This window comes from Panthera pardus, unplaced genomic scaffold, assembly GCF_024362965.1.
Source record: "Panthera pardus isolate Hobbes unplaced genomic scaffold, ASM2436296v1 HiC_scaffold_20, whole genome shotgun sequence".
NCBI lineage: Eukaryota > Metazoa > Chordata > Mammalia > Carnivora > Felidae > Panthera > Panthera pardus.
The window spans coordinates 81114847-81140571 of record NW_026526766.1 but is presented as its reverse complement, the minus strand read 5'-3'; the positions used below and the strand labels follow the sequence as shown (position 1 = coordinate 81140571).

The following is a 25725-nucleotide window of genomic DNA, read 5'->3' as shown; positions in this document are numbered from 1 at the left end:
GTGCAAGCAAGTTCGGTGATGGGAACTGGTTCTCTTTGGGATAATGCCTTGGGGATGGGAGAGGCAGATGGTGCTTGCCAGTGCCTTTGTTCCCTGTCGAGCTAAGCTCTGTCTTCTGGGGTTCAACAACTCTCCCTCCTGGTGTCCTCTCACCCTCCCCACTCTCCGAGCAGAGCTGTTGACTTATAACATTCCAGATGTTAAGTCCTGCTGGCTGTCAGAACTCACAGGGTCAGGCCCCTCTGCTTTTGCAAGCCAGACTCAGGGGCTCTGCCTTGCTGGGCGGGCTGCCCCTCCACCACCCCGACTCCCTCCCTCCAGTCTGTGTAGCATGCACCACCTCTCTGCCCTTCCTATCCTCTTCCATGGGCCTCTCGTCTATGCTTGGCTCCAGAGAGTCCTTTCTGCTAGTCTTCTGGAGGTTTTCTGGATTATTTAGGCAGATGTGGGTGGAATCTAAGGGATCAGCAGGATGAGGTGAACCCAGCGTCCTCCTATGCCACCATCTTTCCTAAACATCTAAGTGAAGATTTCAACACTCCTCTCTTAATAATCAGTACACAAGTAGAGAAGAATGAGTTGACTTGAACAACACTATCAACCAGATTGTCCTAATGGCCTTAGAAAATATTCTACTCAGCAATAGCAAAATACACATTCTTCTCAAGTACATAGGGAATATTTATCGAGATGGACCATATGCAGGACCATTAAACAAGTTTCATGAAGTTTAAAGGATTCAAATCATACCAAGTATGCTATCTGACAAATATGGAATTAATTTAAGAATCAGTAAAGGACATCAGAAAAAAACATCTCTAAATATTTAAAAACTAAATAACACACTTCTAAAAAAGCCATAGGTCCATCACAATTCTGGAGTTCAAGTTATATTACAAAGCTGTTGTGATCAAGACAGTATGGTACTGGCACAAAAATAGACACATTGATCAATAAAACAGAATAGAAAACCCAGAAATTAACCCACAGCTATAGGTGAATTATTCTTCAACAAAGCAGGAAAAAATATCCAATGAAGAAAAGATAGTCTCTTCAACAAATGGTGTCGGGAAAACTAGACAACAACATGCAAAACAATGAAACTAGACCACTTTCTTATACCATACACAAAAATAAATTAAAAATTGATGAAAGACTTAAATGTGAGACAGGAAATGGTAAAATCCTAGAGAAGAACAAAGGCAGTAACATTGTTGACATCAGCTGTAATAACTTCTTACTGGACATGTCTCCTGAGGTAAGAGAAACAAAAGCAAAAATAAACTATTGGGACTTCAAGAAAATAAAAATCTTCTGCACAGTGAAGGAAACAGTCACTAAAACTAAAAGGCAACCTATGGAATGGGAGAAGATATTTGGAAATGACCTATCTAATAAGGGGTTAGTATCCAAAATCTATAAAGAACTTATCAAACTCAACACCCATAAATCAAATATTCTAGTTAAGAAATGGGCAGAAGACATGAACAGAGAGTTTTCCAAAGAAGACATCAAGATGGCCAACAGACACATGAAAAGATGCTCAACATCTCTCACCATCAAGAAAATACAAATCAAAACCACAATGAGATATCACCTCACACCTGTCAGAATGGCTAAAATTAACAACACAAGAAACAAGAGGTGTTGGCAGGGATATGGAGAAAGAGGAACCCTCTTATGCTATTGTTGGGAAGGCAAACTGGCAGAACTACTCTGCAAAAGTGTGGCAGTTCCTCAAAAAGTTAATAGAACTACCCTATGACCCCAGAAATTACACTACTGTTATTTACCCAAAGGATACAAAAATACTAATTCAAAGGGATGTATGCACCCTGATGTTTATAGCAGCATTATCAACACTAGCCAAATTATGGAACCAGCCCAAATGTCCATTGACTGATGAATGTGTAAAGATGTGGTGTATAGATACAGTGGAATATTACTCAGCCATCAAAAAGAATGAAATCTTGCCATTTGCAATGACATGGTTGGAACTAGAGAGTATTATGCTAAGTGAAATAAGTCAGTCAAAGAAAGACAAGTACCATATGATTTCACTCCTGTGTGCAATTTAAGAAGCAAAACAAATGTACATGGTGGGGGGTGGGAGAGAAGGGAGGCAAACCAGGAAATAGACTCTTAACTAGAGAGAACAAACTGATGGTTACCAGAGGGGAGGCGGGCAGGAGGATGGGTTAAACAGGTGATGGGTATTAAGGAGTGCACTTGTTGCAAAGAGCACCAGGTGTTGTATGTAAGTGCTGAATCACTAAATTCTACACCTGAAACTAATATTACACTGTATGTTTAGTAGGAATTTAAATAAAAACTTGAAAAAGTATAAATAAAAGTAGAGAGAGAGAGAGAGATAAGTCATAGGTCAAGAAAAATTAAAGGATTTTTAGAAAACACTTTCAGTTAATACTTTCAAAATGAGAACAGAACATATCAAAATTTGTAAGATAAACAAATAGGAATGCTTAGAGGGAAATCGATAGCACTAAATGCCTATATTAGAAAAGAATAAAGGTCTCACATCTGTCACCTAAAATTTCACCTTAAGAAACTAGAAAGAGAAGAGCAAATTAAACTCAAAGTAGGGAAATATAGAAAATAAAGTAAGAAGAAATAAAGAGAAAAGCAGAAAATAGTGAAATGAAACACAGAAAAATAATATGTAATAGCAGTAAAACCAAAAGTTGGTTATTTGAGAAAAATGATAAAATTGATAAGCCAGATGGATCAAGGGGAAAAAAAGAGAAAAGGTACCCACTACTATTATTAAGAATAAGGAAAGGTGCCTGGGTGGCTCAGTCAGTTAAGTGTCCAACTTTGGCTCAGGTCATGATCTCACAGTTTGTGGGTTCCAGCCCCATGTCAGACTCTGTGATGACAGCTCAGAGCCTGGAGTCTGCTTCAGATTCTGTGTCTCCCTCTCTCTCTGCCCCCCCCTTCTCAAAAAAAATAAATAAATAAAACATTGAAAAATGGAGAAGGAGGGCAGGCTTAGAAAAGCATATGAGGGTGTCTTTTGAGAGTGATGGAGATGTTTGTGGTCTTGATTGTGGTGATGGCTTCATGTATATACATCATAATACATTAAGTTGAACATTTAAAAACTGTATGTCAATTACATCCCAATAAAACTGTAAGTGAAAGCAAAGAAATGAGAAATAAGCAGGAGGCCCCTTGGACAAAAGAAGTATTTCCATTGAGACCTTTCTTTCATTATCTTAATTGAACAATCTTCACAGCAGGGAAGACTTTCCACACAAGCATATTTCACAGCAAAATTTAACATGGAAAGACTATTTTTCTCTATCTTCATTTTTCAGAGCATATTCCTTTGGAAGAATGAGGTTTTTCCACCCAGTCACAATCTAAAGGATGGGAGATCAGAGTGACATCTGCTCTATTCCAATGTGTTATGAAGGGATGATTCTTTATATTTGGTCAATGTTTCATTATCTACATTGCCTCCAAGGACAAGAGGTTCTTTCATTGTGTTAGAAATGTTGGCAGGATTTTCCTCCTGTGTTATACCATATCACTTACCTATAACATTCCCAGAATTTGGTGTAGATGTTTATTTTCAGGATATGCATCTTTTTAAAAAAAAAAAAACAGAAATTTATTCTCACATTTGTAGATGCTAAAAATCCAAAATCTAGGTGTTAGCAGAGTTGGTTCAGTGAAAATTGGTGAAAGGAAATTTCATTTAAAATGAAATCTAGAGGCTAGAAGGAGGAGCTGTCACGTCCTACCCCTGGTCATCAATTGCAGACCCCAATAGGAAGAGAGAGCTCCTTGCAAGTCTTGCAAGTAGATACACCATTTTACTAGGCCCACCAGGAGAAGAAAGTTGCTCTCCTACCCTAGTAACAGCCCAGCCAATGAGACACTGTCATAATTCAATGAAAAGCCACTATGCCTTAAACTCCCAGTTTATTCCAGTGGACTTCTTGATTCAGTTACATGCTTGCTCCAACTCACTTAATCCAAGTGTTCTCAACCCCCACTGCACATTAGAATCACCTGCCAAAAGTTTTATATTGTATTTAGATTTGGGGAAAACATATGAAACATTTAGTTAGTCAGCTACTCCAATTGGTAAGCCAGCATTCTGAATGTCCTTATCTTAATACGTGGAGTTAAATTTAAATTTTATAACTCTAGAAAAAAATATTTTAAGAATTGAAAGTGAAACTAACAAGCAGATTGCTAAAATATGGATTATCATTAATTTTATACAGCCATTTTAAAAGTGTTCTAATTATCTACACCATTAAGGTTCACAAATGTTGGTACATTTTCATATGAGGTCCACATAAAGTCTTGATATTTCCAAACTACATCACATTTGACATCTCCAAAATTCTTCAACATAGGCATCAGAATTGTAAAGAATGAGAAGATACAGCTAATAAAAATGCCTAACAGATCCAAATAGCAAATAAATTTGCAATCAAATGCCTTTTTCCTTAAAGAGGAAAGCAAGGATTTTTTTTTTTTTTTTTTTGGTCTATTCATGAATAAGAGGCAATTGTTAAGGAAGATTCCCTCTCCTGATTTAAAAAAGTTTGGTGCTTTGAAGACAATTGAGATAAGGGTGTTTCTGTATGTGTCAAATGCCTGGGCTTAAGAAAACCTAAAGAGGTATAAAATAAAGTAAACAGAAGTTTGGTTCACAGAATGCAGATGGTTACAGCAACTATCACTTGATGTGTCTGGCCTGGAGGTTAAATTAACTCATTTGGTTTGGGGAGAACAAACAGGAAGAACCGTAAAAGCCCATAACCTGGAAACAGGGAAGTGGAGAGGGTGCCAGCAACAAGGGTGGTCCTCTGCACAGTATTCCAAGGAAGAATCTCTGACAGTGCCATTTGGTGAACTAAGAACTGAGGTAAGGTGATTGTCACTTGGAGAAGAAGATCTCCCTCTTAAAAAGTCCCCCCAGAGTCCCTTTCATGTCCCTGTTCCTCAGGCTGTAGATGAAGGGGTTCAGCATTGGGGTGACCACAGTGTACATCACTGAAGCAATTATGTCTTTCTCAATGGAGTTGTTTGATCATAGGAAACATGCACAGAGCCATAATTGTCCTGCAAAATACAAATGCCCCAGAGAGGTGGGAGCCACAAGTGGACAAGGCTTTACAGATCCCCTTGGTAAACCTGAGGGAACCCTTAGGATGAAGACTCCAATGCAGACATAACAGACCAGGATGCCAGTCAGTGATATGATGATTTCCAGCAACCCCCCACTGGGAAGAGAAGATAACCAACCCATTGATGGAGGTGTCAGAGCAGGACAACTTGAGCAGAGCAGCAAGATCATGAAAGAAATGAGGGATAGTGAGATTGTGGGATAATGCACTGCTACATGAGAGTAACCAGGACACAATCACTAATGAGACATACAGGTTTTCTCATATGATGATGGTGTAGTATAGATGGCAGATGGCCACATACCTGTCATATGCCATCACTCCGGGGAGATTCCCAATACAACCAAAAAAATATGAAAACAAATACATCTGTGTTACACACCCTGAATAAGGGATGGGTTGATCTCAAGTATGCATATTTATCAACATTTCAGGGATGGTGTCAGATGAAAAGGAGACATCCGTGAGGGCCAAGTGGCTGAGGAAGAAGTACATGAGAATGTAGAGGTGAGAGTCCAGGCTGACGAGCAGGATGAGAAGCAGGATCCCCAGCCCTATGGTCAGGCACAAGCCCAGGAACAGGGTGAAGAACACATCCTGTTGCTCCAGCCTTATTGGGGAGCCCAGGAGGAAAAACATGCTGCTCTTGTTCTCCCTCTACATGCTGCTTTTCTGTCTACTGGGAGTAAGGGGATAGGGAAATGTCAGAGACTTTGGAAGTTGACAATGGCCACCATTATCATTTCTTATTTTCCCCTGAAAAAAAATAATAAATGCATGAATTTCTATCGTTCCCTAGTGCTGCCAAAGCATGAGACACCCTCGATGCCCAACATGATTCCTTTCAGTGAAAACCAGAGCAAAATTATTCTTATTTATTTTTAACCTACCATGTTCCTAGCATTGTGCTACTAATTGGAGATACAAGAGTAAATAGGACACACAGGGCATCTTCCCCCAGGATATTGACCCTCCAGAGCATGCCTGACAGAATACAGACTTAAGGTATGGATCTACAGCCAGATTGCTCTATCAATGGAATATTATTGAGCCATAAAAAAGAATGAAATCTTGCCATCTACAGTGACGTGGATGGAGCTAGAGAGTATAATGCTAAATGAAATAAGTCAGACAGAGAAAGACAAATACCATATGATTTCACTCATATGTAGAATTTAAGAAACAAAACAAAAAAGCAAAGGAAAAAATGAGAGCGAGTCAAAGCAAGAAACAGATTTTTAATTATAAAAAACAATCTAATGGTTACAAGAGGAGAGGTGAGTGGGGAGATGGGTTAAATATGGGATGGAAATTAATGAGTGCACTTGCTGTGATGAACACCAGGTGTTGTATAGAAGTTTTGAATCACTATATTGTACACCTGAAACTAATATTAGAATTAAACTGGAATTGATTTTTATTTTTTAAAATATGTTATTGTCAAATTGGCTAACATACAGTGTGTAAAGTGTGCTCTTGGTTTTTGGGGTAGATTCCCATGGTTCATCGCTTACATACAACACCCAATGCTCATCCCAGCAAGTGCCCCCCTCAAGGCCCATCACCCATTTTCCCCTTTCCCCCACCCTCCCATCAACCCTCAATTTGTTCTCTGCATTTAGGAGTCTCTTATGGTTTGCCTCCCATCAACCCTCAGTTCTCTGTATTTAAGAGTCTCTTATGGTTTGCCTCCTGCCCTCTCTGTTTGTAACTATTTTTTTTTTTAACTTTAAAAATGGGCAAACTATGGCCCAAACTGCAGCTGCTGCTGCAGGAGAATGGCCCTGAACAAAGGCAGCAGCGGGCTTATATGGATTTTAGCAAGTCAGAATACATCATTATTTGGTTAACCAATTACAATTTACAGCATTTCATGGTAGCCAATTATATTGTGACACACAGACGTTAGTTTTGGCGGGAACCTATAAATTTTAAAGGTCTTTGTCCTAAGAGGATTTAAAATGACCAATCATAGTTAGACAACTGAGATGCTGTAGGGCTTTGAGTACGTGACTTTTTACATGTTGGTCTTGCCTAGGCCAGATCTTGGTAGAGGGGGTGGGGGAGCGTTTTGCATCCTAAGTTATCTATTTAGTAAGCAGGCAAGGTCACAGAAGTGAGATAAGGCGGTTAGTAATTTCCGATAACCCTAATAGGGAACTACATAAGCCTTTTATCTCAACTATTCATGAAAGGTGAGTTTAAGCCGAACTTATATACAATAAGCTTTCTGATATCTTATAAGTTGACCTATTACAATTAATAAGGAAAATACAAATTAAACGGCAATGAGATACCACTACATGCCTATTAGAATGTCTAAAATTAGAAGGACTGCTGCTATCCAGTGTCGTTGAAGATATGAAGGAACTGTAACTCTCATACACGGCTGGTGGCAGTGTAAAATGGTGCTACCCTTTGAAAAACAGTTTACAAGTTCTTTAAAAGTTAAATATATAGCTAGCATATTGCTAGGTATTTGCCCAAAGGAAAAAAAAAATGTAGATGCCCATACAAAGACTTATACAAGAATGTTCATAACAGTTTTATTTAATAGCCAAAAACTGGAACCAGTCCAAACATCCATCAACAGGTAAATGGACAGAAGGGTTGTGGGATATCCTTATAATGGAATACTACTTAGCAATAAAAAGAATGAACTATTGATAAAAATTTGTACATGGGTGAATCTCAAAATGCTTATGCTGAGTGAAAGAGGACAGCAGCAAAAAAAAAAAAAAAAAAAAATACATACTGGCTGATTCCATTTAGATAAACTTATTGAAGATGGGAACTAATCAATGTGGAAAAAAAAAAAGATCAGTAGTTCCCCTGGGGACAGATGGGAGAAACAAAGAGGGGCAGGAGGGTAAGCCTGAGGAAACTTCATTATCTTGATGGTTTATCTTTGATAGTTTCATAGATGTATACTTATGTCAAAAGGATCTTGCCATTCCTCTATTGAATAGCATCCAGTGGATTCCCAAATCACTCACACTAAAGATGAAACTCTACTATGATGCTTAATTTTATGTGTCAGCTTGGCTAGGCTACAGTAACCAGGTATTTAGACAAACACTATTCTAGATGTTTCTATGAGGGCATTTTTAAGTGAGATGAACATTTTTTAACATTTAAATTCAAGTTAGTTAACATATAGTGTAGTACTGGTTTCTGGAGTAGGATTTAGTGATTCATTAATTACATATAACACCCAGTGTTTATCCCAACAATTGCCCTCGTTAATGCCATTTACATGGCATTAATGCCTTCGGTCACCCATTTAGCCCATCCCCCCCCCCCCCCCCCCACAACCATCAATTGTTCTCTGAATTTTTAAGAGTCTCTTTTGGTTTGCCTCCCTCTCAATCATTTAATTTTTATGAGCCACTAATGTCCTCACTAATGTCTTAGTTTAAATGTTACCTTTCCAGTGACCATTAAATTATAAAGCACCACCCCCCACCAGAACTCTCATTTCCCCCTCCTTTTTTTTTATGAGTATTACAATATTACACTAATTTCAGTTGTACGACATAATGATTCAACAAGTTTACACATTATGTTATGGTTACTATAAATACAGCTACCATCTGTCCTGATACATTGTTATTACATTGCCATTGACTATATTCCTTATGCTCTGCCTTTTATTCCCATGACTTATTCATTCCATATCTGGAGGGCTGTTTCTCCCACTCCCCTTCACCCATTTTGCCCACTACTGACCCCCCTTCCCTCTAGCGACCATCAGTTTGTTCTCTGTGTTTATAGGTCTGATTCTGGTTTTTGTTAGTTTATTCATTTCTTTTTTATTTTTAGATTCCACTTATAAGTTAAATCATATTGTTCCCCACTTTAATGCTTCCTTTACCTACAGCAGTTTTTACCTACAAACAAAACTTAAAATTTATGCATTTAATTCAGACACAAAAACTCATCTCCCACAGAGCTTACATTCTAGTAAAGAAACAACGACAATAAAGGAAATAAGTAAAGCTCATGGTGTGTTAGAAGGTTGAAAACTGCTATGGAAAAAAAAGCATGATGAGTGGGGTCAGGAATGCTGGAATGTAAATTCTGCATGGCAATCGATTTGCAGGTCTTTCTGTTTTTTAACTTGCACAGCCAGAGCTTGGAAAATTGCCTAGCATATAGTAGTCATGGTAAATATTTTTGTGTGCATGAGTTATGAATTCACACATTTATCTTTTCCTTCTCAGAAGTAGAAGCTCTCTGTTTGGGAATAAGACAACACTTATTTTCCCAGATTAAAATTAATCAGGCAGATAGAGGTTGTTCTCACCACAAAACTCCAACTTAGAGCAGAAAATCATAATCTTTCTAGCATGGAGAAATTTGGTAATTGAATTGACTCCTCTGTGCTCCCCTATTAACTTCTTGTCACAGGCACAATCAAATTAAAGTTCATTTAAGTTTTAACAAACCATCAAAATCACTTTATTATCTAGCTACTGCATTTAGAAGGTAAGCATTCTGGACTTTCTAAAACTAAACATTAGAAACTTGACTGAATATTTGTAGACAAGAAACAAGAAATAAGGAGCTTGTTTATATCTCATTTACTTCAACAAATAGAAACTGTGGGTTATAATTAAAAGCTAGGTATGACCAAAGTGAAAGGGGTCAGGTCCTATAACGTAACTGTCCATTTAAAGAGTAGTTGGGAAAATGCAAGAGACATGGATAGTCAACAAACAATTTTGCAAGAAGTCATCTCTAACAAGGTCAGTGGGTAAAGTAATACAATTAGGTGATTCTCACTTGGTGAAAACAATGTTGTTTCTGAAAAGAATCTCCAGAGCCAATTTCATGTCTCTGTTCCTTAGGCTATAGATGAAGGGGTTCAACATGGGGGTGACCACTGTATACATCAGTGAGGCAATCATGTCGTTGTCATTGGAGTTGCTCGATGCGGGAGAAAAGTACAGTGCTATAATTGTTCCATAGAATAGAGACACTACAGATAGGTGGGAGCCACAGGTGGACAAGGCTTTGCAGATACCTTTGGTAGTGGGCACCTTCAGGATAGAAGCCCCAATGCGTCCATAAGAGACCAGGATGCCAGTCAACGGGAAAATGACAACTGCAGCCCCTGCAGTATATATGACCAGCTCATTAAGAGAGGTGTTTGAACAGGACAGCCTGAGTAGGATGGGGAGGCTACAGAAAAAGTGGGGGATGATGTTGTCAGCACAGAAGGACACCTGGGTCAGGAGGAGGGTGTGTAAAAGGGCACTGCCACAGGAGAGAATCCAGGAGCCAGCCACCAGCAGCACACACAGATCCTCCTTCATGATGGTGGTGTAGTATAGAGGATGACAGATGGCTACATACCTGTCATATGCCATCACTGCAAGAAGGAGATTATCAACACAACCGAAAAGTATATAAAAATACATCTGTGAAATACATCCTGGATAAGAGATTGATAGGTGCTCAGTCTGCATGTTCATCAGCATCTTTGGGACAGTGACAGAAGAGAAAGAGACATCAGTGAAGGCCAAGTGGCTGAGGAAGAAGTACATGGGGGTGTGGAGGCGGGAGTCCAGCCTGATGAGCAGGATGATGAGCAGGTTCCCCAGCACCGTGATCAGGTACATGCCCAGGAACAGGGCGAAGAACACGGCCTGCTGCTCTGGCCAGATGGGGAGCCCCAGGAGGAGGAACTCAGACACGCTGCTCTGGTTCTCCCCCCTCATGCTGCTTTCTCTCCTCTAGGAATAAAGAGAAATGGGAAATGACAGTACTTAGAAATACTATGCATAGTAATTACTGTATAGTCACATATTTTCTCCAAGTGACTGTCAGCATTCAGGCAAATATTGCCTTGCAATTCACATATGGATGCCTCGTCCAGTCTCGTGAGAGGGATGCAATGAGATTTGTGTGAACCTTGACAGTCACTTGGAGAAAGTACGTGACACCAAACTCTTCAGTCAAAATCAGGAACAACTCATTCTTTTTTGATTTTGTTTTTTACACATGTGGAGACACTGTGATAGGCACTAGGAAGAAAGTAATGAAAAAATCCCTTCCTCTGGGGAGCCCACATTTGAGTAAGCAGCCTCACAGCACTGATGAAGAGCATAGCTGTGCAGCCAGACTGCTTATGAGCTTGCATCTGGTTCTTGCTTATCCTGATTGCTGCTTGCCCTCTCTGTCTCTCTGTCTCTGTCTCTATCTTTGTCTCTCTGTCTGTCACATACACACATACACATGCTTGCCACTTAAGCATTGAGAAGATTAAAGAAACATACCATGTACAAAATAAGTACAATACACAATACACAAACTCACTTCACACCATTATAATGACTATCATCACAAAGAAAGGGAAGGGAAGGGAAGGGAAGGGAAGGGAAGGGAAGGGAAGGGAAGGGAAGGGAAAGGAAAGAAAAGAAAAAGAAAAATGGAGGGAGGGAGGAAGGAAGGAAGGAAGCAAGGAAGGAAGGAAATTAGTGTTGATGAGGATGTGGAGAAATTGGAACACTTGTGTATTGCTGGTACACGTAAAATGGTGCAGTTATTATGAAAAACACTATGGCAGTTCCTAAAAAAATTAAGCACAGAATTATCATAAATCCAGAAGTTCCACTTCTGGGTATATATCCAAAACAATTGAAATAAGGTTCTTAAATATTTGTACACCCATGTTCAAAGCAGCAGTATTCATTTTTTATGAATATAATTTATTCTCAAATTGGCTTACATACAACACCCAGTGCTCATCCCAATAAGTGCCCTCCTCAATGCCCATCACCAATTTTCCCCTCTCCCCCATCCCCCCATCCACCCTCAATTTGTTCTCTGTATTTAAGAGCTTCTTGTGGTTTTTTTGGCCTCCCTCCCTCTCTGTTTGTAACTATTTTTTCCACTTCCCTTCCCCCATGGCCTTCTGTTAAGTTTCTCAAGATCCACATATGAGTGAAAACAAATGACATCTGTCCTTCTCTGACTGACTTATTTCACTCAGCATAATACCTTCCAGTTTCATCCACATTGCTGCAAATGGCATGATTTCATTCTTTCTCAAAACAGCATTATTCATGACAGCAAAATATGGAAACAACCTGTGTCCATTGACAAATGAATGGATAAACACAATGTGGTATATACATACAATGGAATGGAAGGAAGGAAATCCTGACTCCTGCTACAACCTGGATGAACCTTGACATTATGCTGACTAAAATAAGTCAGTCACCAAAGTATAAATACTGTATGATTCCACTTACATGAGATCCTAGAATGGTCAAATTCATAGAGACAAAAAGTAGAATGGTGGTGGTCAGCAGTTAGGGAGAAGAGAAATGAGAAATTATTGTTCAGTGTATACAGTTTCAGTTTGAGAAGATAAAAAAGTTCTGGAAGTAGATGGTGGTGATGTTGTAAACGTACATAATGCCACAGAACTGCACACTTAAAAAATTACTTACATGGTAAATTTTATGTTATGCATATTTCACCAAAATAAAAAAAAAAAAACCTTTAAGTTGGAAAATATATCAGCAAGAGTTAATAAATTATTGACTAAAGATAATAGTCAGGGGTGTCTTGCTGGCTCAGTTGGTAGAGAGCATGAGACTCTTGATCTCGAGGTCGTGAGTTCAAACCCCACGTTAGGTGTAGAGATTACTTAAAAATAAAATCTTTTATGAATGAATGAATGAATGAATGAATGAATGAAGGGTGACCAAAAAAATAAATAAACTCACTGTTTTGGCAGGATGAGTGACCAAGACCACGTCAGGAATTAAAGATAACGGAGGTATGAATAGGCCATCAAGCAAAATCAAATAGCTTACTGAAAATGTGTTTACTTCTGTGGTCTCTCTCACACATTCAGGGAAACAGTGAAGGCCCAGACCATGGCCCCTGAAGATTACTTCATCCGCAGCAATTGACTCACCGCATTTTATTTTATTTTATTTTTGGGACAGAGAGAAACAGAGCATGAACGGGGGAGGGTCAGAGAGAGAGGGAGACACAGAATCGGAAACAGGCTCCAGGCTCCGAGCCATCAGCCCAGAGCCTGACGCGGGGCTCGAACTCACGGACCGGACCGCGAGATCGTGACCTGGCTGAAGTCGGACGCTTAACCGACTGCGCCACCCAGGCGCCCCACTCACCGCATTTTAAATAAATTTTCCAATAAATAACTTCTTCATGTCTGCCATCATCTCTCTCCCCTTTTATCTCCAGTACTTCAAAATGGCTGAGTTCTTTTCTTTTTAAGTTTATTTATTTATTTTGAGAGAGAGAGAACCAGCAGGGAGGGGTAAAGAGAGAGGAGGACAGAGGATATGAAGCAGGCTCTGTGCTGACAGTAGAGAGCCCAATGCATAGCTCGATGATCACGACCTGAGCCAAAGTTGGATGCTTAACCAACTGAGCCACCCAGGTGCCCCCAAAATGGCTAAGTTCTAAGCACACATGCAATGTGAGTGACATGAGAGTTTGCCCAATGGTGTGGCCAGAGAATCAAGATATTACAGATGGTATTGGACGGAGGAGTTATATCAGAATTCATAGTCATCTGAGTAACTAGACAAGGTTCCAGAATTAACTACACCATGTTCCCCAAAGTGGAAATTTGGAAATTACTGAAGGTCAATGAAGAAAATTGGGGGCCCTGAAGAAGTTCAGTAGTCTTCAAACCACATGGACAAATTGCCACCAACTTAGCATAAAGAGGACTTTGCTTAGAGCTTCCTGTTTATGTCTAGGGCTGAGACAAGAGGAGACAAGACAAGAGGGCTGAGACAAGACTCTGGGGCTGTTTCCCTAAGTCGAGTGCATACACATATTGCTATGTCCCGCACATATGTGAGTGTGTTAGACACAAAAACAGACACACAGAGTAACACAGAAACAAACCCAAGGTCCTATGCTTTGGCTCTCTCTGACCTATACTCATCTCTAGTTCAAAAGTGTAGAAGTTTGCATGGATTCATACTAACTTACATTCCTCCTTAAGATGAAACATTTTGTCACACACAACTTTAAAAAACATGCAGAAGGAACCCTTCTATGTTGTTTGGGGGGCTGTAAAATGCTCAGCTGCTATGGAAAACAGAATGGAGTTTCCCTAAAACATTAAAAATAGAATTGCCGCATGATCTTGCTATCTCACTTCTGGGCATATACCAGAAAGGACTGAAATCAGGATCTCAAAGATATATCTGCACTTCCATGTTTTCTGCAGTCCTATTCACAATAATTAAGTTATAGAAACAACCCAAATGAGAAGAATGGGTAGAGAAAATGTGGTATAAACATACAATGGAATATTATTCTGCCTTAAATACGAAGGAAATCCTTCTATCTGTGACAACATGGATGAACCTGGAGGACATTATACTAAATGAAATAAGCCAGTTACAGAAGGACAAATATTGCATGATTTCACTTTTATGAGGTATCTAAAAGGGTCAAACTCGTAGAAACAGGGAATAAACAGTAGTTGCCAAGGGGAGGGGGAGAAAGGTAGAGCTGTTATTGATATAAAGTTTTCGTTATTAAAGATGAATTAGTTCTAGAGGCCTGCTATACAGCATAGTGCCTGCAGTCCACAGTACTTTATTGTGCACTTCAAAATTCATGAAAAGAGTAGATCTCATTTTAAGCTATTTTAACCTCAAAAAAAGAGGGGGCACAAGGAAATTTTGGGATGTGATGGATATGTCTATTGCCTTGATTGTGGTGATAGCTTCAAATGTATATGCATAGGTCCAAACTCATTAAATTGTATACATTAACTTTATACAGATTTTTGTATCAGTTACACCTCAATAAAGCTGTTTAAAAAAAATCATGCACTCAGCATAATACCTTCCAAGTCCATCCACGTTGCTGCAAATGGCAGGATTTCATTCTCATTGCCCAGTAGTATTCCATTGTTCATATAAAGCACATTTTCTTTATCCATTCATCATTTGATGGACATTTAGGCTCTTTCCATAATTTGGCTATTGTTGAAAACACTGCTATAAACATTGTGGTACATGTGCCCTTATGCATCAGCACTCCTGTATCCTTTGGGTAAATTCCTAGTAATGCTATTGCTGGGTCGTAAGGTAGTTCTATTTTTTGAGGAACCGCCACACTGTTTTCCAGAACGGCTGCACCAGTTTGCATTCCCACCAACAGTGCAAGAGGGTTGGTATTATGCTGAGTGAAAGAAGTCACTCAGAGAAGGACAAATAGCATATGTTTTAACTCATATGTGGATCTTGAGAAACTTAACAGAAGACCATGGGGGAAGGGAAGGAGAAGAAATAGTTACAAACTGAGAGGGAGGGAGGCAAACCACAAGAGACTCTTAAATACAGAAAACAAACTGAGGGTAGATGGGGGGGTGGTGGGGAGAGGGGAAAATGGGTGATGGCCATTGAAGACGGCACTTGTTGGGATGAGCACTGGGTGTTACATGTAAGCCAATTTGACAGTAAATTATATTTTTTAAAAAATCATACAAACACCACATCCAGTCATCCAGGGAACTCACAAACCACACACGCACACACACGCGCACACACAAACACACACAAGCACACATGCACACATTAGCAAAAGATTTCCAGCCCTCCACGGTCTACTATTAGCACTAGACATTAGGACTTTCTACCATGGTAGAAATGCTCTGTATCTACATTGTCCACTATAGCAGCACTAGCCCCATGTGACTGAAGACTTGAAATAGAGCTACTGAAACTGAGGAACTAAAATTGTAATTTCAGTTAATTTTAATTAAATTTAACTTTATGACCACATGTGGCTAGCAGCATCATAGAGGTCAGTGTGAAAGTCACTTAGCCTCTAAAAACACAAGCAATGTAAACACCCATTTTCTCTTTCTGTCTCTAGTCCTCACATACACACACATATCTAGGCCAAGTGATGGTTCCTCACCTTCCTCCAGTGGATGCCAATTCTTGCTGGTCCAGGCTGTTACCTGAATACACTTCTCTTATGGCCTAATAGTCTTTAACACCTTTCATTCCTGTTCACAAGCACTGGAATAACGAGCAGGAAGATTCACATTTACCAACAAGAAAAAGACCCAGGGGAACACAACCCCAACCTTCTGTTAGAGAAGAAGCCAACAGAACTAATTGTGCAATTTCTTGCCTCCCTCTTGAGATGCCTCCTCTCTTATGGCCTAATGGTCTTTAACACCTTTCATTCCTGTTCACAAGCACTGGAATAACGAGCAGGAAGATTCACATTTACCAACAAGAAAAAGACCCAGGGGAACACAACCCCAACCTTCTGTTAGAGAAGAAGCCAACAGAACTAATTGTGCAATTTCTTGCCTCCCTCTTGAGGTGGATCCTATGCAGGGACAAAAGGGTCCCAGAAGAAAGTGTCCCTAAAATCAGTGACATATCAGCCTCCCCTCTGCCTGGTCATGAGAAGGTGGAGGAGCCACGAACACCCTTGACCTCTGAAGAATCCATCAATGGAATCTGTCTCTCCATACATCACAAAAAGGCCCAGATAGAGTAGTACTAGCCTTTGTATACTCCCAAACCACTAACCCCAAACTGCATTAAAGCACATATTCCACTGCCACCATTCATTCCATTCTTAGAGAACTGCAAGAGAGCCACAAAAGCCAAAGCAACCTTGAGAAAAATGAACAATGTGGGAGGCATCACACTTCCTGACTTTAAACTATTATACAGACCTATAGTAATCAACAATATATGTTACTGGCATAAAACCGTGTAGACCATGGAACAGAATACAGAGCCCAGACATAAACCCATGCATATGCCATCAACTAATCCTTGACAAGGGAGCCAAGCGTATACACAATAAGTAAAGGATAGTCTCTTCAATAAATGGTGTCAAGAAACTGGATATCCACATGCAAAAGAATGAAAATGGATCCTAATGATGTAAAAATATCTGTCTGTGACATTCAGCCCCAGGAGCCAAAAATGTCCACCACCCCCAGTAGCAGCAGCACCACCACCCAGGAGCACATCTCACAGCACATCTGTGTTCAGGTGCACATCTCATGGCAGTTCATGGCCTTGTTCAAGTGCAGGGCCTTCCTGCACTGGTACACAAGGGAAGGCATGGATGAGATGGAGCTCACCTAGGCCAAGAGCAGCATGAATGACCTGGTGTCTGAGTACCAGCAATACCAGGATTCCAGGGTCAAGGAGGAGGGTGTTTGAGTAGGAGGTAGAGGAGAAGGTGGCCTAGAACTGTCTGGTACCCGGTTCAGCATTAAAGCCATGTGAACTCTTTATTCACTCACAACCTGTTCTCTGAATGCTACCTCTCACTGTGTCTGCACTGCTCTTCTTCCTGTTCTTCTTCCCGTCTTGACAGCACATGCACTACAGCATGGGATATTTGTGTATGAAGTTTTCTATCTATTCTAAGTGGAGACTGGACCCTCATCATACACATAATTTTCAAATATTTTCTCCTAATCTGTATCTTTCTTTTCAGTTCCTTCCTTCCTTCCTTCCTTCCTTCCTTCCTTCCTTCCTTTCTTCCTTTCTTCGAGAGAAAGAGAGAGAGAGCACGTGCAAGAGCAGGGCAGTCACACAGAGAGAGGGAATCTCAAGCAGGCTCCACGCTGTCAGCACAGAGCCTGATGTGGGGCTCGAACTCACTAACCATGAGATCGTGACCTGAGCAGAAATCAAGAGTCAGATGCTTAACTGATTGAGCCACCCAGGCACCCCTTTGTTTTCATTGTCTTAATGGTTTGTCTCTTGGAGCAGAAGTTTTGAACTTTGATGAAGTCCAATTTCTAATTTTTGTCTTTTATGAATCATTAAGCAATCTTTGCCTAACCCAAGGAAACACATAGTTTCTCTTATTTTTTTCTAAAGCCCTTATAGTTCTTATATTTCAGTATGTGACCCAATTTGAGTTAAGTTTTTTTGTGTATGGTATTAAGTAAGACTCTAAGTTGAGGGTTTTGCATGGGGATATCCATGTTGCCTAGCACTATGTGTTGAAAAGATTATCCTTTCCCCATTGAATTGCCTTCACACCTGTGTCAAAAACCAGTTGACCACAAAAATAAGGCTTATTCCTTAATGAGGTTTATTTCTGGGCCCTCAATTCTGTTTCATTGTTCTATATGTCTATTATTATGTCAGTGCTACACTTTCTTGATGATTGAAGCTTTACAGTAAGTTTTTAAATCAGGGAGTGAAATGCCTCCCACTTTGTTCTCCTTTAAGTTAACTAACAACCTTTATAGTTATAAATATCACCTCTAATTCCTCTGACTAGGTCTTCCAGTACTATGTTAAATAGAAGTGGCAAGAGTGGGCATCCCAGTCTTGTTACTGATCTTAGAAGAAAAGCTTTCAGCTTTTCACTATTAAATATAATATTGGTTGTGGGCTTATCCTATATAAACTTTATCATGTTGAAGTAAATTCCTTCTACGCCTAGTTTTTTGAGAGTTTTTATCATAAAAGTGTGTTGAATTTTGTCAAATCCTTTTTCTTCAACTATTGAGATGATATGTGTTTTTTCTTCTTTACTTTGTTAATGTGGTATATTCCATTAATTGATATGATATGTTGAACCATCTTTGCATCCCAGGGATAAATCCCACTTGGTCATGGTGTATGATACCTTTAATGTGCTTTTGAATTTGGTCTGCTAGTATTTTGTTCAGGACTTTTGCATTTATGTTCATTAAGATATTGGCTTTATTTTTTTATTTTAATACCAGTATAGCTAATATACAGTATTACATTAGTTTCAGGGGTACAATATAGTGATTTAACAGTTCCGTATATCACCCAGTGTTCATCACAACAAGTGTCCTCCTTAATCCCCATCACCTATTTCACCAATTCTTTACCTATCTCCCCTCTGTTAACCATCAGTTTGTTCTCTGTAGTTAAGACTCTCTTTCTTGGTCTCTCTCTCTCTCTCTCTTTCTCTCTCTCTTCTCCCCTTTGCTCATTTGTTTGGTTTCTTAAATTCCACATATGAGTGAAATAATGTGGTATTTGTCTTTCTGTAACTAATTTATTTCCTTAGAATTATACTCTCTAGCTCCATCCATGTCACTGCAAATGACAAGATTTCATTTTTTTTTTTTATGGCTGAACAATATTCCTCTGTGTGTGTGTGTGTGTGTGTGTGTGTGTGTGTGTGTGTGTGTTCTCTTTTTTATCCACTTATCTATCAGTGGACACTTGGGCTCTTTCCATAATGTGGCTTTTGTAAATAATGCTGCTCTAAACATAGGAGTGTCTGTACCCCCTTTGAATTACTGTTTTTCTATTTTTTGGGTAGATACCCAGTAGTGCTATTACTGGGTCCTAGGAGAGTTCTATTTTTAACTTTTTAAGGAAACCGCATACTGTTTTTTACAGTGGCTGCACCAGGTTGCATTCCCACCAGCCCTGCAAGAGGGTTGCTTTTTCTCCACATCCTCATCAACACTTGTTGTTTCTTGTGTTTTTGATTTTAGCCATTCTGGCTGGTGTGAGATGATATCTCATTGTAGTTTTGATTTGCATTTCCCTGATGATAAGTGATGTTGAGTATCTTTTCATGTGTGGGTTGGCCATCTGATGTCTTCTTTGGAGAAATGTCTATTCATGTCATCTGTCCATTTTTTTTCTTATTTGTAAATACTGTCTTTCCTTTTTTTTTTAAATATAGTTTATTGTCAAATTGGCTAATATACAGGGTGTAAAGCATGCTCTTGTTTTTTGGGGTAGATTCCTGTGGTTCATTGCTTATATAAAACATCCAGTGCTCCTCCCAACAAATGCCTTCCTCAATGCCCATCACCCCTCTCCACCACCCACTATCCATTTTTTAATTGGATTACTTGTTTTTTGGGTGTTGAGTTTGATATGTTCTTACATATTTTGGATACTAACCCTTTATCATATGTGTCATTTGTAAATATCTTCTCCTATTCCACAGTTTGTCTTTTAGCTTTGTTGACTGTTTCTTTCACTGTGCAAAAGATATTGGCTCTTAGTTTTCTTTTCATATGGTGCTTTTGGCTGGCTTTGATACTGGGGTAATATTTGTCTTCTAAAGTGAGTTTGGAAGTGTTCTCTCTTAATTTTTTGCAAGATTTTAAGAATACTGGTGCTAATTCTTCTTTAAATATTTGATAAAATTCACCAGTGAAACCATCTGGTTCTGGGCTCTTCTATATTGGGAGGTTTATGATCACTGATTCAATCTCCTTATTTGTTATTGGTCTCTTCAAGGTTTCTATTCTTTCGTCATTCAATGTTGGTAGGCTGTATGTTTCTGGGAATTTATCAATTTCATCCAAGTTACAACTCAGTAAACTTATTAAAAATCATTGAGCTGGATTTTATTATATAAAGTTACAAGAACAAAAGATTGTACCAGAAATTTTAACCAGTACATTATGTAGATATAAAGAATAAGGAGTCTAAATATTGAGAGGGTAGAATTCAATTATTGTTCACTGATAATATTATCACTTACCTAAAATACAAAAAACAATATACAAATTATAAGAATAGTGAATTTAGTATAGTTATATATTGACTTTGACATAGAAAAGTCAACTGTATTTCTATATTGTAGAAAAAATTGAATTTGAAAGGTAAATGATTGCAAAAGTTTTAAATTACACACAAATATGAAATATCCAGGGAAAGTTTGAATGAAAAATGTGTAATTCCTGTATCTTAAAACTAAAAAATGTCTTGAAAGAAAACAAGAAGATAAAAATAAAAAAGATATATATACATGTTCCCAGATTAGAGAGTCAATATTTTTGAAATGTTAGTTCTCTTTAAGCTATTTTATATTTTGAATACCATCCTAAATAAAAAACCAAGTTTTGTTTTGTTTTTTAATTGTCAAGCAGAATCTAAAATTCAAATGGAAATTCAAGAAAAAAAAGCCAAGATAACTCATATTCAATCATTTGATTCCTTGAATGGAGAAAGGATGGATTTTTTTTTTCTCCTCCTCCTATATAGGATATAGCTATATATAGCTATATATATATATATATATATATATATATATATATATATATATATATATCTCCCCAGACTGATATATATCCAGACTGATAACACTATTCTGAATCTCAGGCACTATTTAAAGATGCTCTTAATACAAGGTTCAGTTCATCACAGTGCATTCAATTTTTTTAAAAATTAAAAATGTTTTAATACAAATTATATGTTTTAACTTTTAATTTATGTTCTTAACTATTACTCTCTGACTTTAGCAATATCATTTAACCAAGTTTAATTAGGGCTTGGTTTCCAAATCTGTAAAGTGACAAAATGCACTACACGAGAGACAAGAGTATTTTGTATTCAGTAGATATTCAAGAATTAAAAGAATCTATGCCCCTCAGTACCATACAATTTTCATGGACATGATTTATTGTTTGGAAAATTAGTACTTTCAATTGTAATTTTTACTGTTAAGCAAGACAATAAAATTTGAGCAATGATAAAGATCAAGACAATGTATTATTTTATAATAGTATCTTTTATTTAAATATACTAAAAATATTTTATGAATTTTATACATAGGAATTACTGCTTCTACCTTTGAGATGCAACGTGTGTGTAAATCATTTATCCTGACCTTATGTTTTTACCTCATTTTTGTGTCTAGCTGTAAATATAACTGCTGTACAATAAGTCTTGATTATCTGGGCTGTGATAAGTGAGCTCTAGGACAAAAAATTAAAATTGATTTTCTTGGATAGACTACAGAGAAGTTTGTTATGTTGCAAACTTGATCAACTAAGGAAAGATGGCATTTTTAATAAATTATAATATGTATCTATTGGATATTCATACAGAATACAATTAATTTGGGTCTGTGCCTTGAACCACAGGAATCTGCCCCAAAAACCAAGAGCATACTTTGCACACTGTATGTTAGCCAATTTGACAATAAATTATATAATAAATAAATAAATAAATAAATATTCCTAAAAAAAAAAAAAATACACCAAAAGTGAACCCAGACAGACTTTAGATACACATATTAAAAGCAAGAGAAGAATCTTTTTAAGATAAATATTTAGGGGAATATCAAGTTCTTTTGGTGGACAAAAATCTCTTAAATAGGGTATAGATAAAGTTAGCCACATAGGGAAAAAATTTAATACATAGGACTAAGTTAGGATATATAAACTCTGTTCCTCAAAAGACCCATAAAGATTATGAAAAAGCAAGCCACATAACAAAAGAATATATTCTCAATACATATTCCCAGCAAATGGCTTATTTCCAGGAGTCTACATATACATGAAGAACTCCTAGAAACCAATAAGAAAAAAACAGACTACCCAATAAAACAGCACCAAGTGACTAAGAACAGACCATTTACAAGAAAGGATACCCAAATTCCTAGTAAGTATGGGCAAAGAAGGTAAAAGTACATGAGTTATCAGACAAATGCAAATTCAGACCACAACTCATGACTCCTACCAGCCCATAAGAATGTGTACAGTAGAGAAGATGGACAGTATAAAAGTTGGTGAGTAAGTATATTACAGGGAGCAGTGGAAACTGAAGCAAGCACTTTGTCTAACTTTTTAAAATATTATCTGTTAATTGAAGTATACATATATTTTCTTCCAAAAATTCCATTATGAGGTATATACACAAGCCCTGAACTGGGAACTACCCAATGTCAATCAGAACTAGAGTGGATAAATAAATTAAGGAATATAGACACAATTGAAAACGATAAAGCCATGAGAATGAGTTAACCATAACTATAGAGAACAAAACAGAATGGGAACACAAAAGAGTATATACTCTATGCTTTATGTATAAAACAGCCAAAGTGTCCAATCATATATGAAATCAGAATAATGGCAATAAAGTAATATGGTTAAACAGAATGATTTTTTTGAATTCACACATATCTGAGGTTAAGTCTTGGGGGGCAACTGCTTAATTGATATCCCTGGCTTTTAGTTTGACTCTCTGTAAATCTGAAAAATATTGGCACCTTTGTAAGAGAAATGTTCTGAGGAGTAAATAAATATACATTTAAATGCTTGATTAATGCAATAGCTACTCCCATGTCTTTCAGATATATAGCAGTTTGGTAACTTCTGGATTTCTCACACATGAAATAAGTGAACTTTAATGATACTGTGAAAACTCAGATTATCTGTTGATATAGGAGCGCCTGGGTGACTCAGATGGTTAAGCATCTGACTTTGGCTCAGGTCATGATCTTGCAGTTCACAAGTTTGAGCCCCGTGTCAGGCTCTGTGCTGACAGCTCAGAGCCAGGAGCCTGCCTCAGGTTCTGCGTCTCCTTCTCCCTCTGCCCCTCCCCCACTCTCTCTCTCAAAAATAAACAAATACTTTTAAAAAATTAAAAATATGTGTTGATATCAATACCAGCTAGGGTTATAAAGAAAAAAATGAGGATCTTAAAACTTCCTAAAGCCCAGAGAAATGGGTGCCAAAGTTTCACAGTCTTGCAGAGAATTTCATCAGGTTACAGGAGGGCTTGCATTTTCACTGCAGAGCATTAATGCACACAAATCAGATAGCAGGTAAGGAAAAAGAACAATCAGATTAACATAAATATGAGAGGAAGCATAACACGAGACCAAGAAAAGAAGGTTAAGAGTTAAAAGTATTCTTAATAAGAACTGGCCAAACTACAACTTTTTAAAGAGACGTGTTGACAGCCCCCATGAGTACCTCTGACAGCAAGGTTGAATGAACAACACTGAGGTATGTCCTTGGCTCTAAAGATGTTCTGAAGAACATGTTTCATGTCCTTATTCTTCGGGCTGTAGATGAAGGGGTTTGGCATGGGGGGACCACCATGTACCTCACAGAAGCAATTATGTTGCCTGGTGAAGGGAAAAAGTAGATACCAGCAATTGTCCCATAGTACAAAAACACCACAAAGAGGTAAGAGTCACATATAGACAAGGCTCTGGAGACTTTCTCAAATCATTCTTCAGAATGATGCCTGCCATGTAGATATACGAGCCCAAGACACCACTCAATGGCAGGATGAAGATCAGTCCTCTCTCAGTGAGAATAAGCAGCTTATTGCAGGAGATGTCTGAGCAGGAGGACTTCAGCACAATAGCAAGATCACAAAAGAAGTGGGGGATGACAGCTCCTGCACAGAAGGACAACTGCTCCATGAAGAAGGCGTGCAACAGAGCATGGGTATAAGAGAAAAATGAGGACCTAGACACTAGGGTGATACAAAGCTCATCCCTCATGATGGTGGTATAATTAAGAGGGTGATAGATGGCCACACACCTGTAATATGCCATCACTGTGAGAAGAAAGCTACAATACAACTAAAATTGATGTAGAAATACATTTGTGAAATACACCAAGCATAGGGAATGGATTCTTCTGGAATATACATGTTTATCAGCATCTTAGGAATGGTGACAGATGAAAAGGAGACATCCATGAGGGCCAAGTGGCTGAGGAAGAAATACATAGGAATATACTTAGGAGGTGAGAGTCCAGCGTGATGAACAGGCTCCCAGAACTGGGGTCAGATACATGCCCAGGAACAGGATGAAAAACACACCCTGTTGCTCCCACCCAATAAGAGAGTGCACGAGAAAGAACTTGGACTTGCTTCTCTGGTTCTCTGCCCTCATAATGCTTTTCTATTTGTTGGGGATGAAGATGTTTTGGGAATCTCAGAAACCTAGAAAGGACTCTCACATCTCAAACTGCAATTTTCTGGGAAAACAATAAATTTTTAACCACACTCATTAATTACTCACACCTGTGGATTCACATATCTTCACTCTGCCGAAATCTGGCTCCAGGAAAACATCTCACCCAAGAGCAGCCAACAAGACTCCATTGCACAGAAGCAAGAGAGCGTATGCTGTTTTATTCATCCATTGTTCCATTGAACATTGAGTCTGTATCTGGACATCTACTAAGGGCTGAGAATGTAGCCATAAACAAGAAAGGCAAAGACCCTGCCCTCTATGAGTGTAGATCTTGATGAGTGTAGAGAGATAACTCACTACACCAAGAGAGAAACAAATCATAATAGTTCACTGTGGCAGAAATAGTAGATGATTCTTGGAAAACTGGTAGCAGCTGTTTCTTCTTTAAAGTGACATGAGACTCCAGTGCTGAGGTGGCATTTTTAGGGCATTGTCACTCTCCTCCTGTGAAGCTGGCTTCATGATACCAAACTAGTGATTTTATCCTGATCAGTTGGTTAAGGTGGTGTCTTCCAGGTTCTCTACTGTAAAATTACTATTTTAACCTTTGTAATTAATCTGTATCATCTGGATTTTAAATATGTAGTATTTTAAAACCATATAACTATAATTTTTTCTCATTAAAATCTCACCCACTATGTTTAACATCCATTGGTGAATCTTATATGAAAAATTATTGCAAATGTGGTGGCAAAATGATGATTTTCTAATTCTATCATTTCTTTTACCTTTATTTGTTATATATGAGAAGGAACTTTCTCTTATCCCACATTCATTTGTTTTTTTCATTGATTTATATATATTGTGGACTTATGAATTC

General features: G+C 38.3%; 1 protein-coding gene, 1 non-coding gene and 1 pseudogene across 2 annotated transcripts; 1 reads left to right on the top strand and 2 right to left on the bottom strand.

Moving 5' to 3' along the window:
* Positions 1-4918: 4918 nt before the first annotated feature.
* Positions 4919-5807, bottom strand: LOC128778597 (olfactory receptor 1J2-like; annotated as a pseudogene).
* A 4142-nt stretch (positions 5808-9949) lies between these two features.
* Positions 9950-24821, bottom strand: LOC109269818 (olfactory receptor 1J4-like). Its single transcript, XM_019453911.2, is given in 5 exon segments — positions 9950-10892; positions 24334-24499; positions 24502-24667; positions 24670-24698; positions 24701-24821. Coding segments are annotated over 5 exon segments (1425 nt in total).
* TRNAK-CUU (transfer RNA lysine (anticodon CUU)) lies at positions 12744-12818 on the top strand. The gene has a single exon. It is a non-coding gene; the product is annotated as a tRNA-Lys (tRNA).
* Positions 24822-25725: the final 904 nt, after the last annotated feature.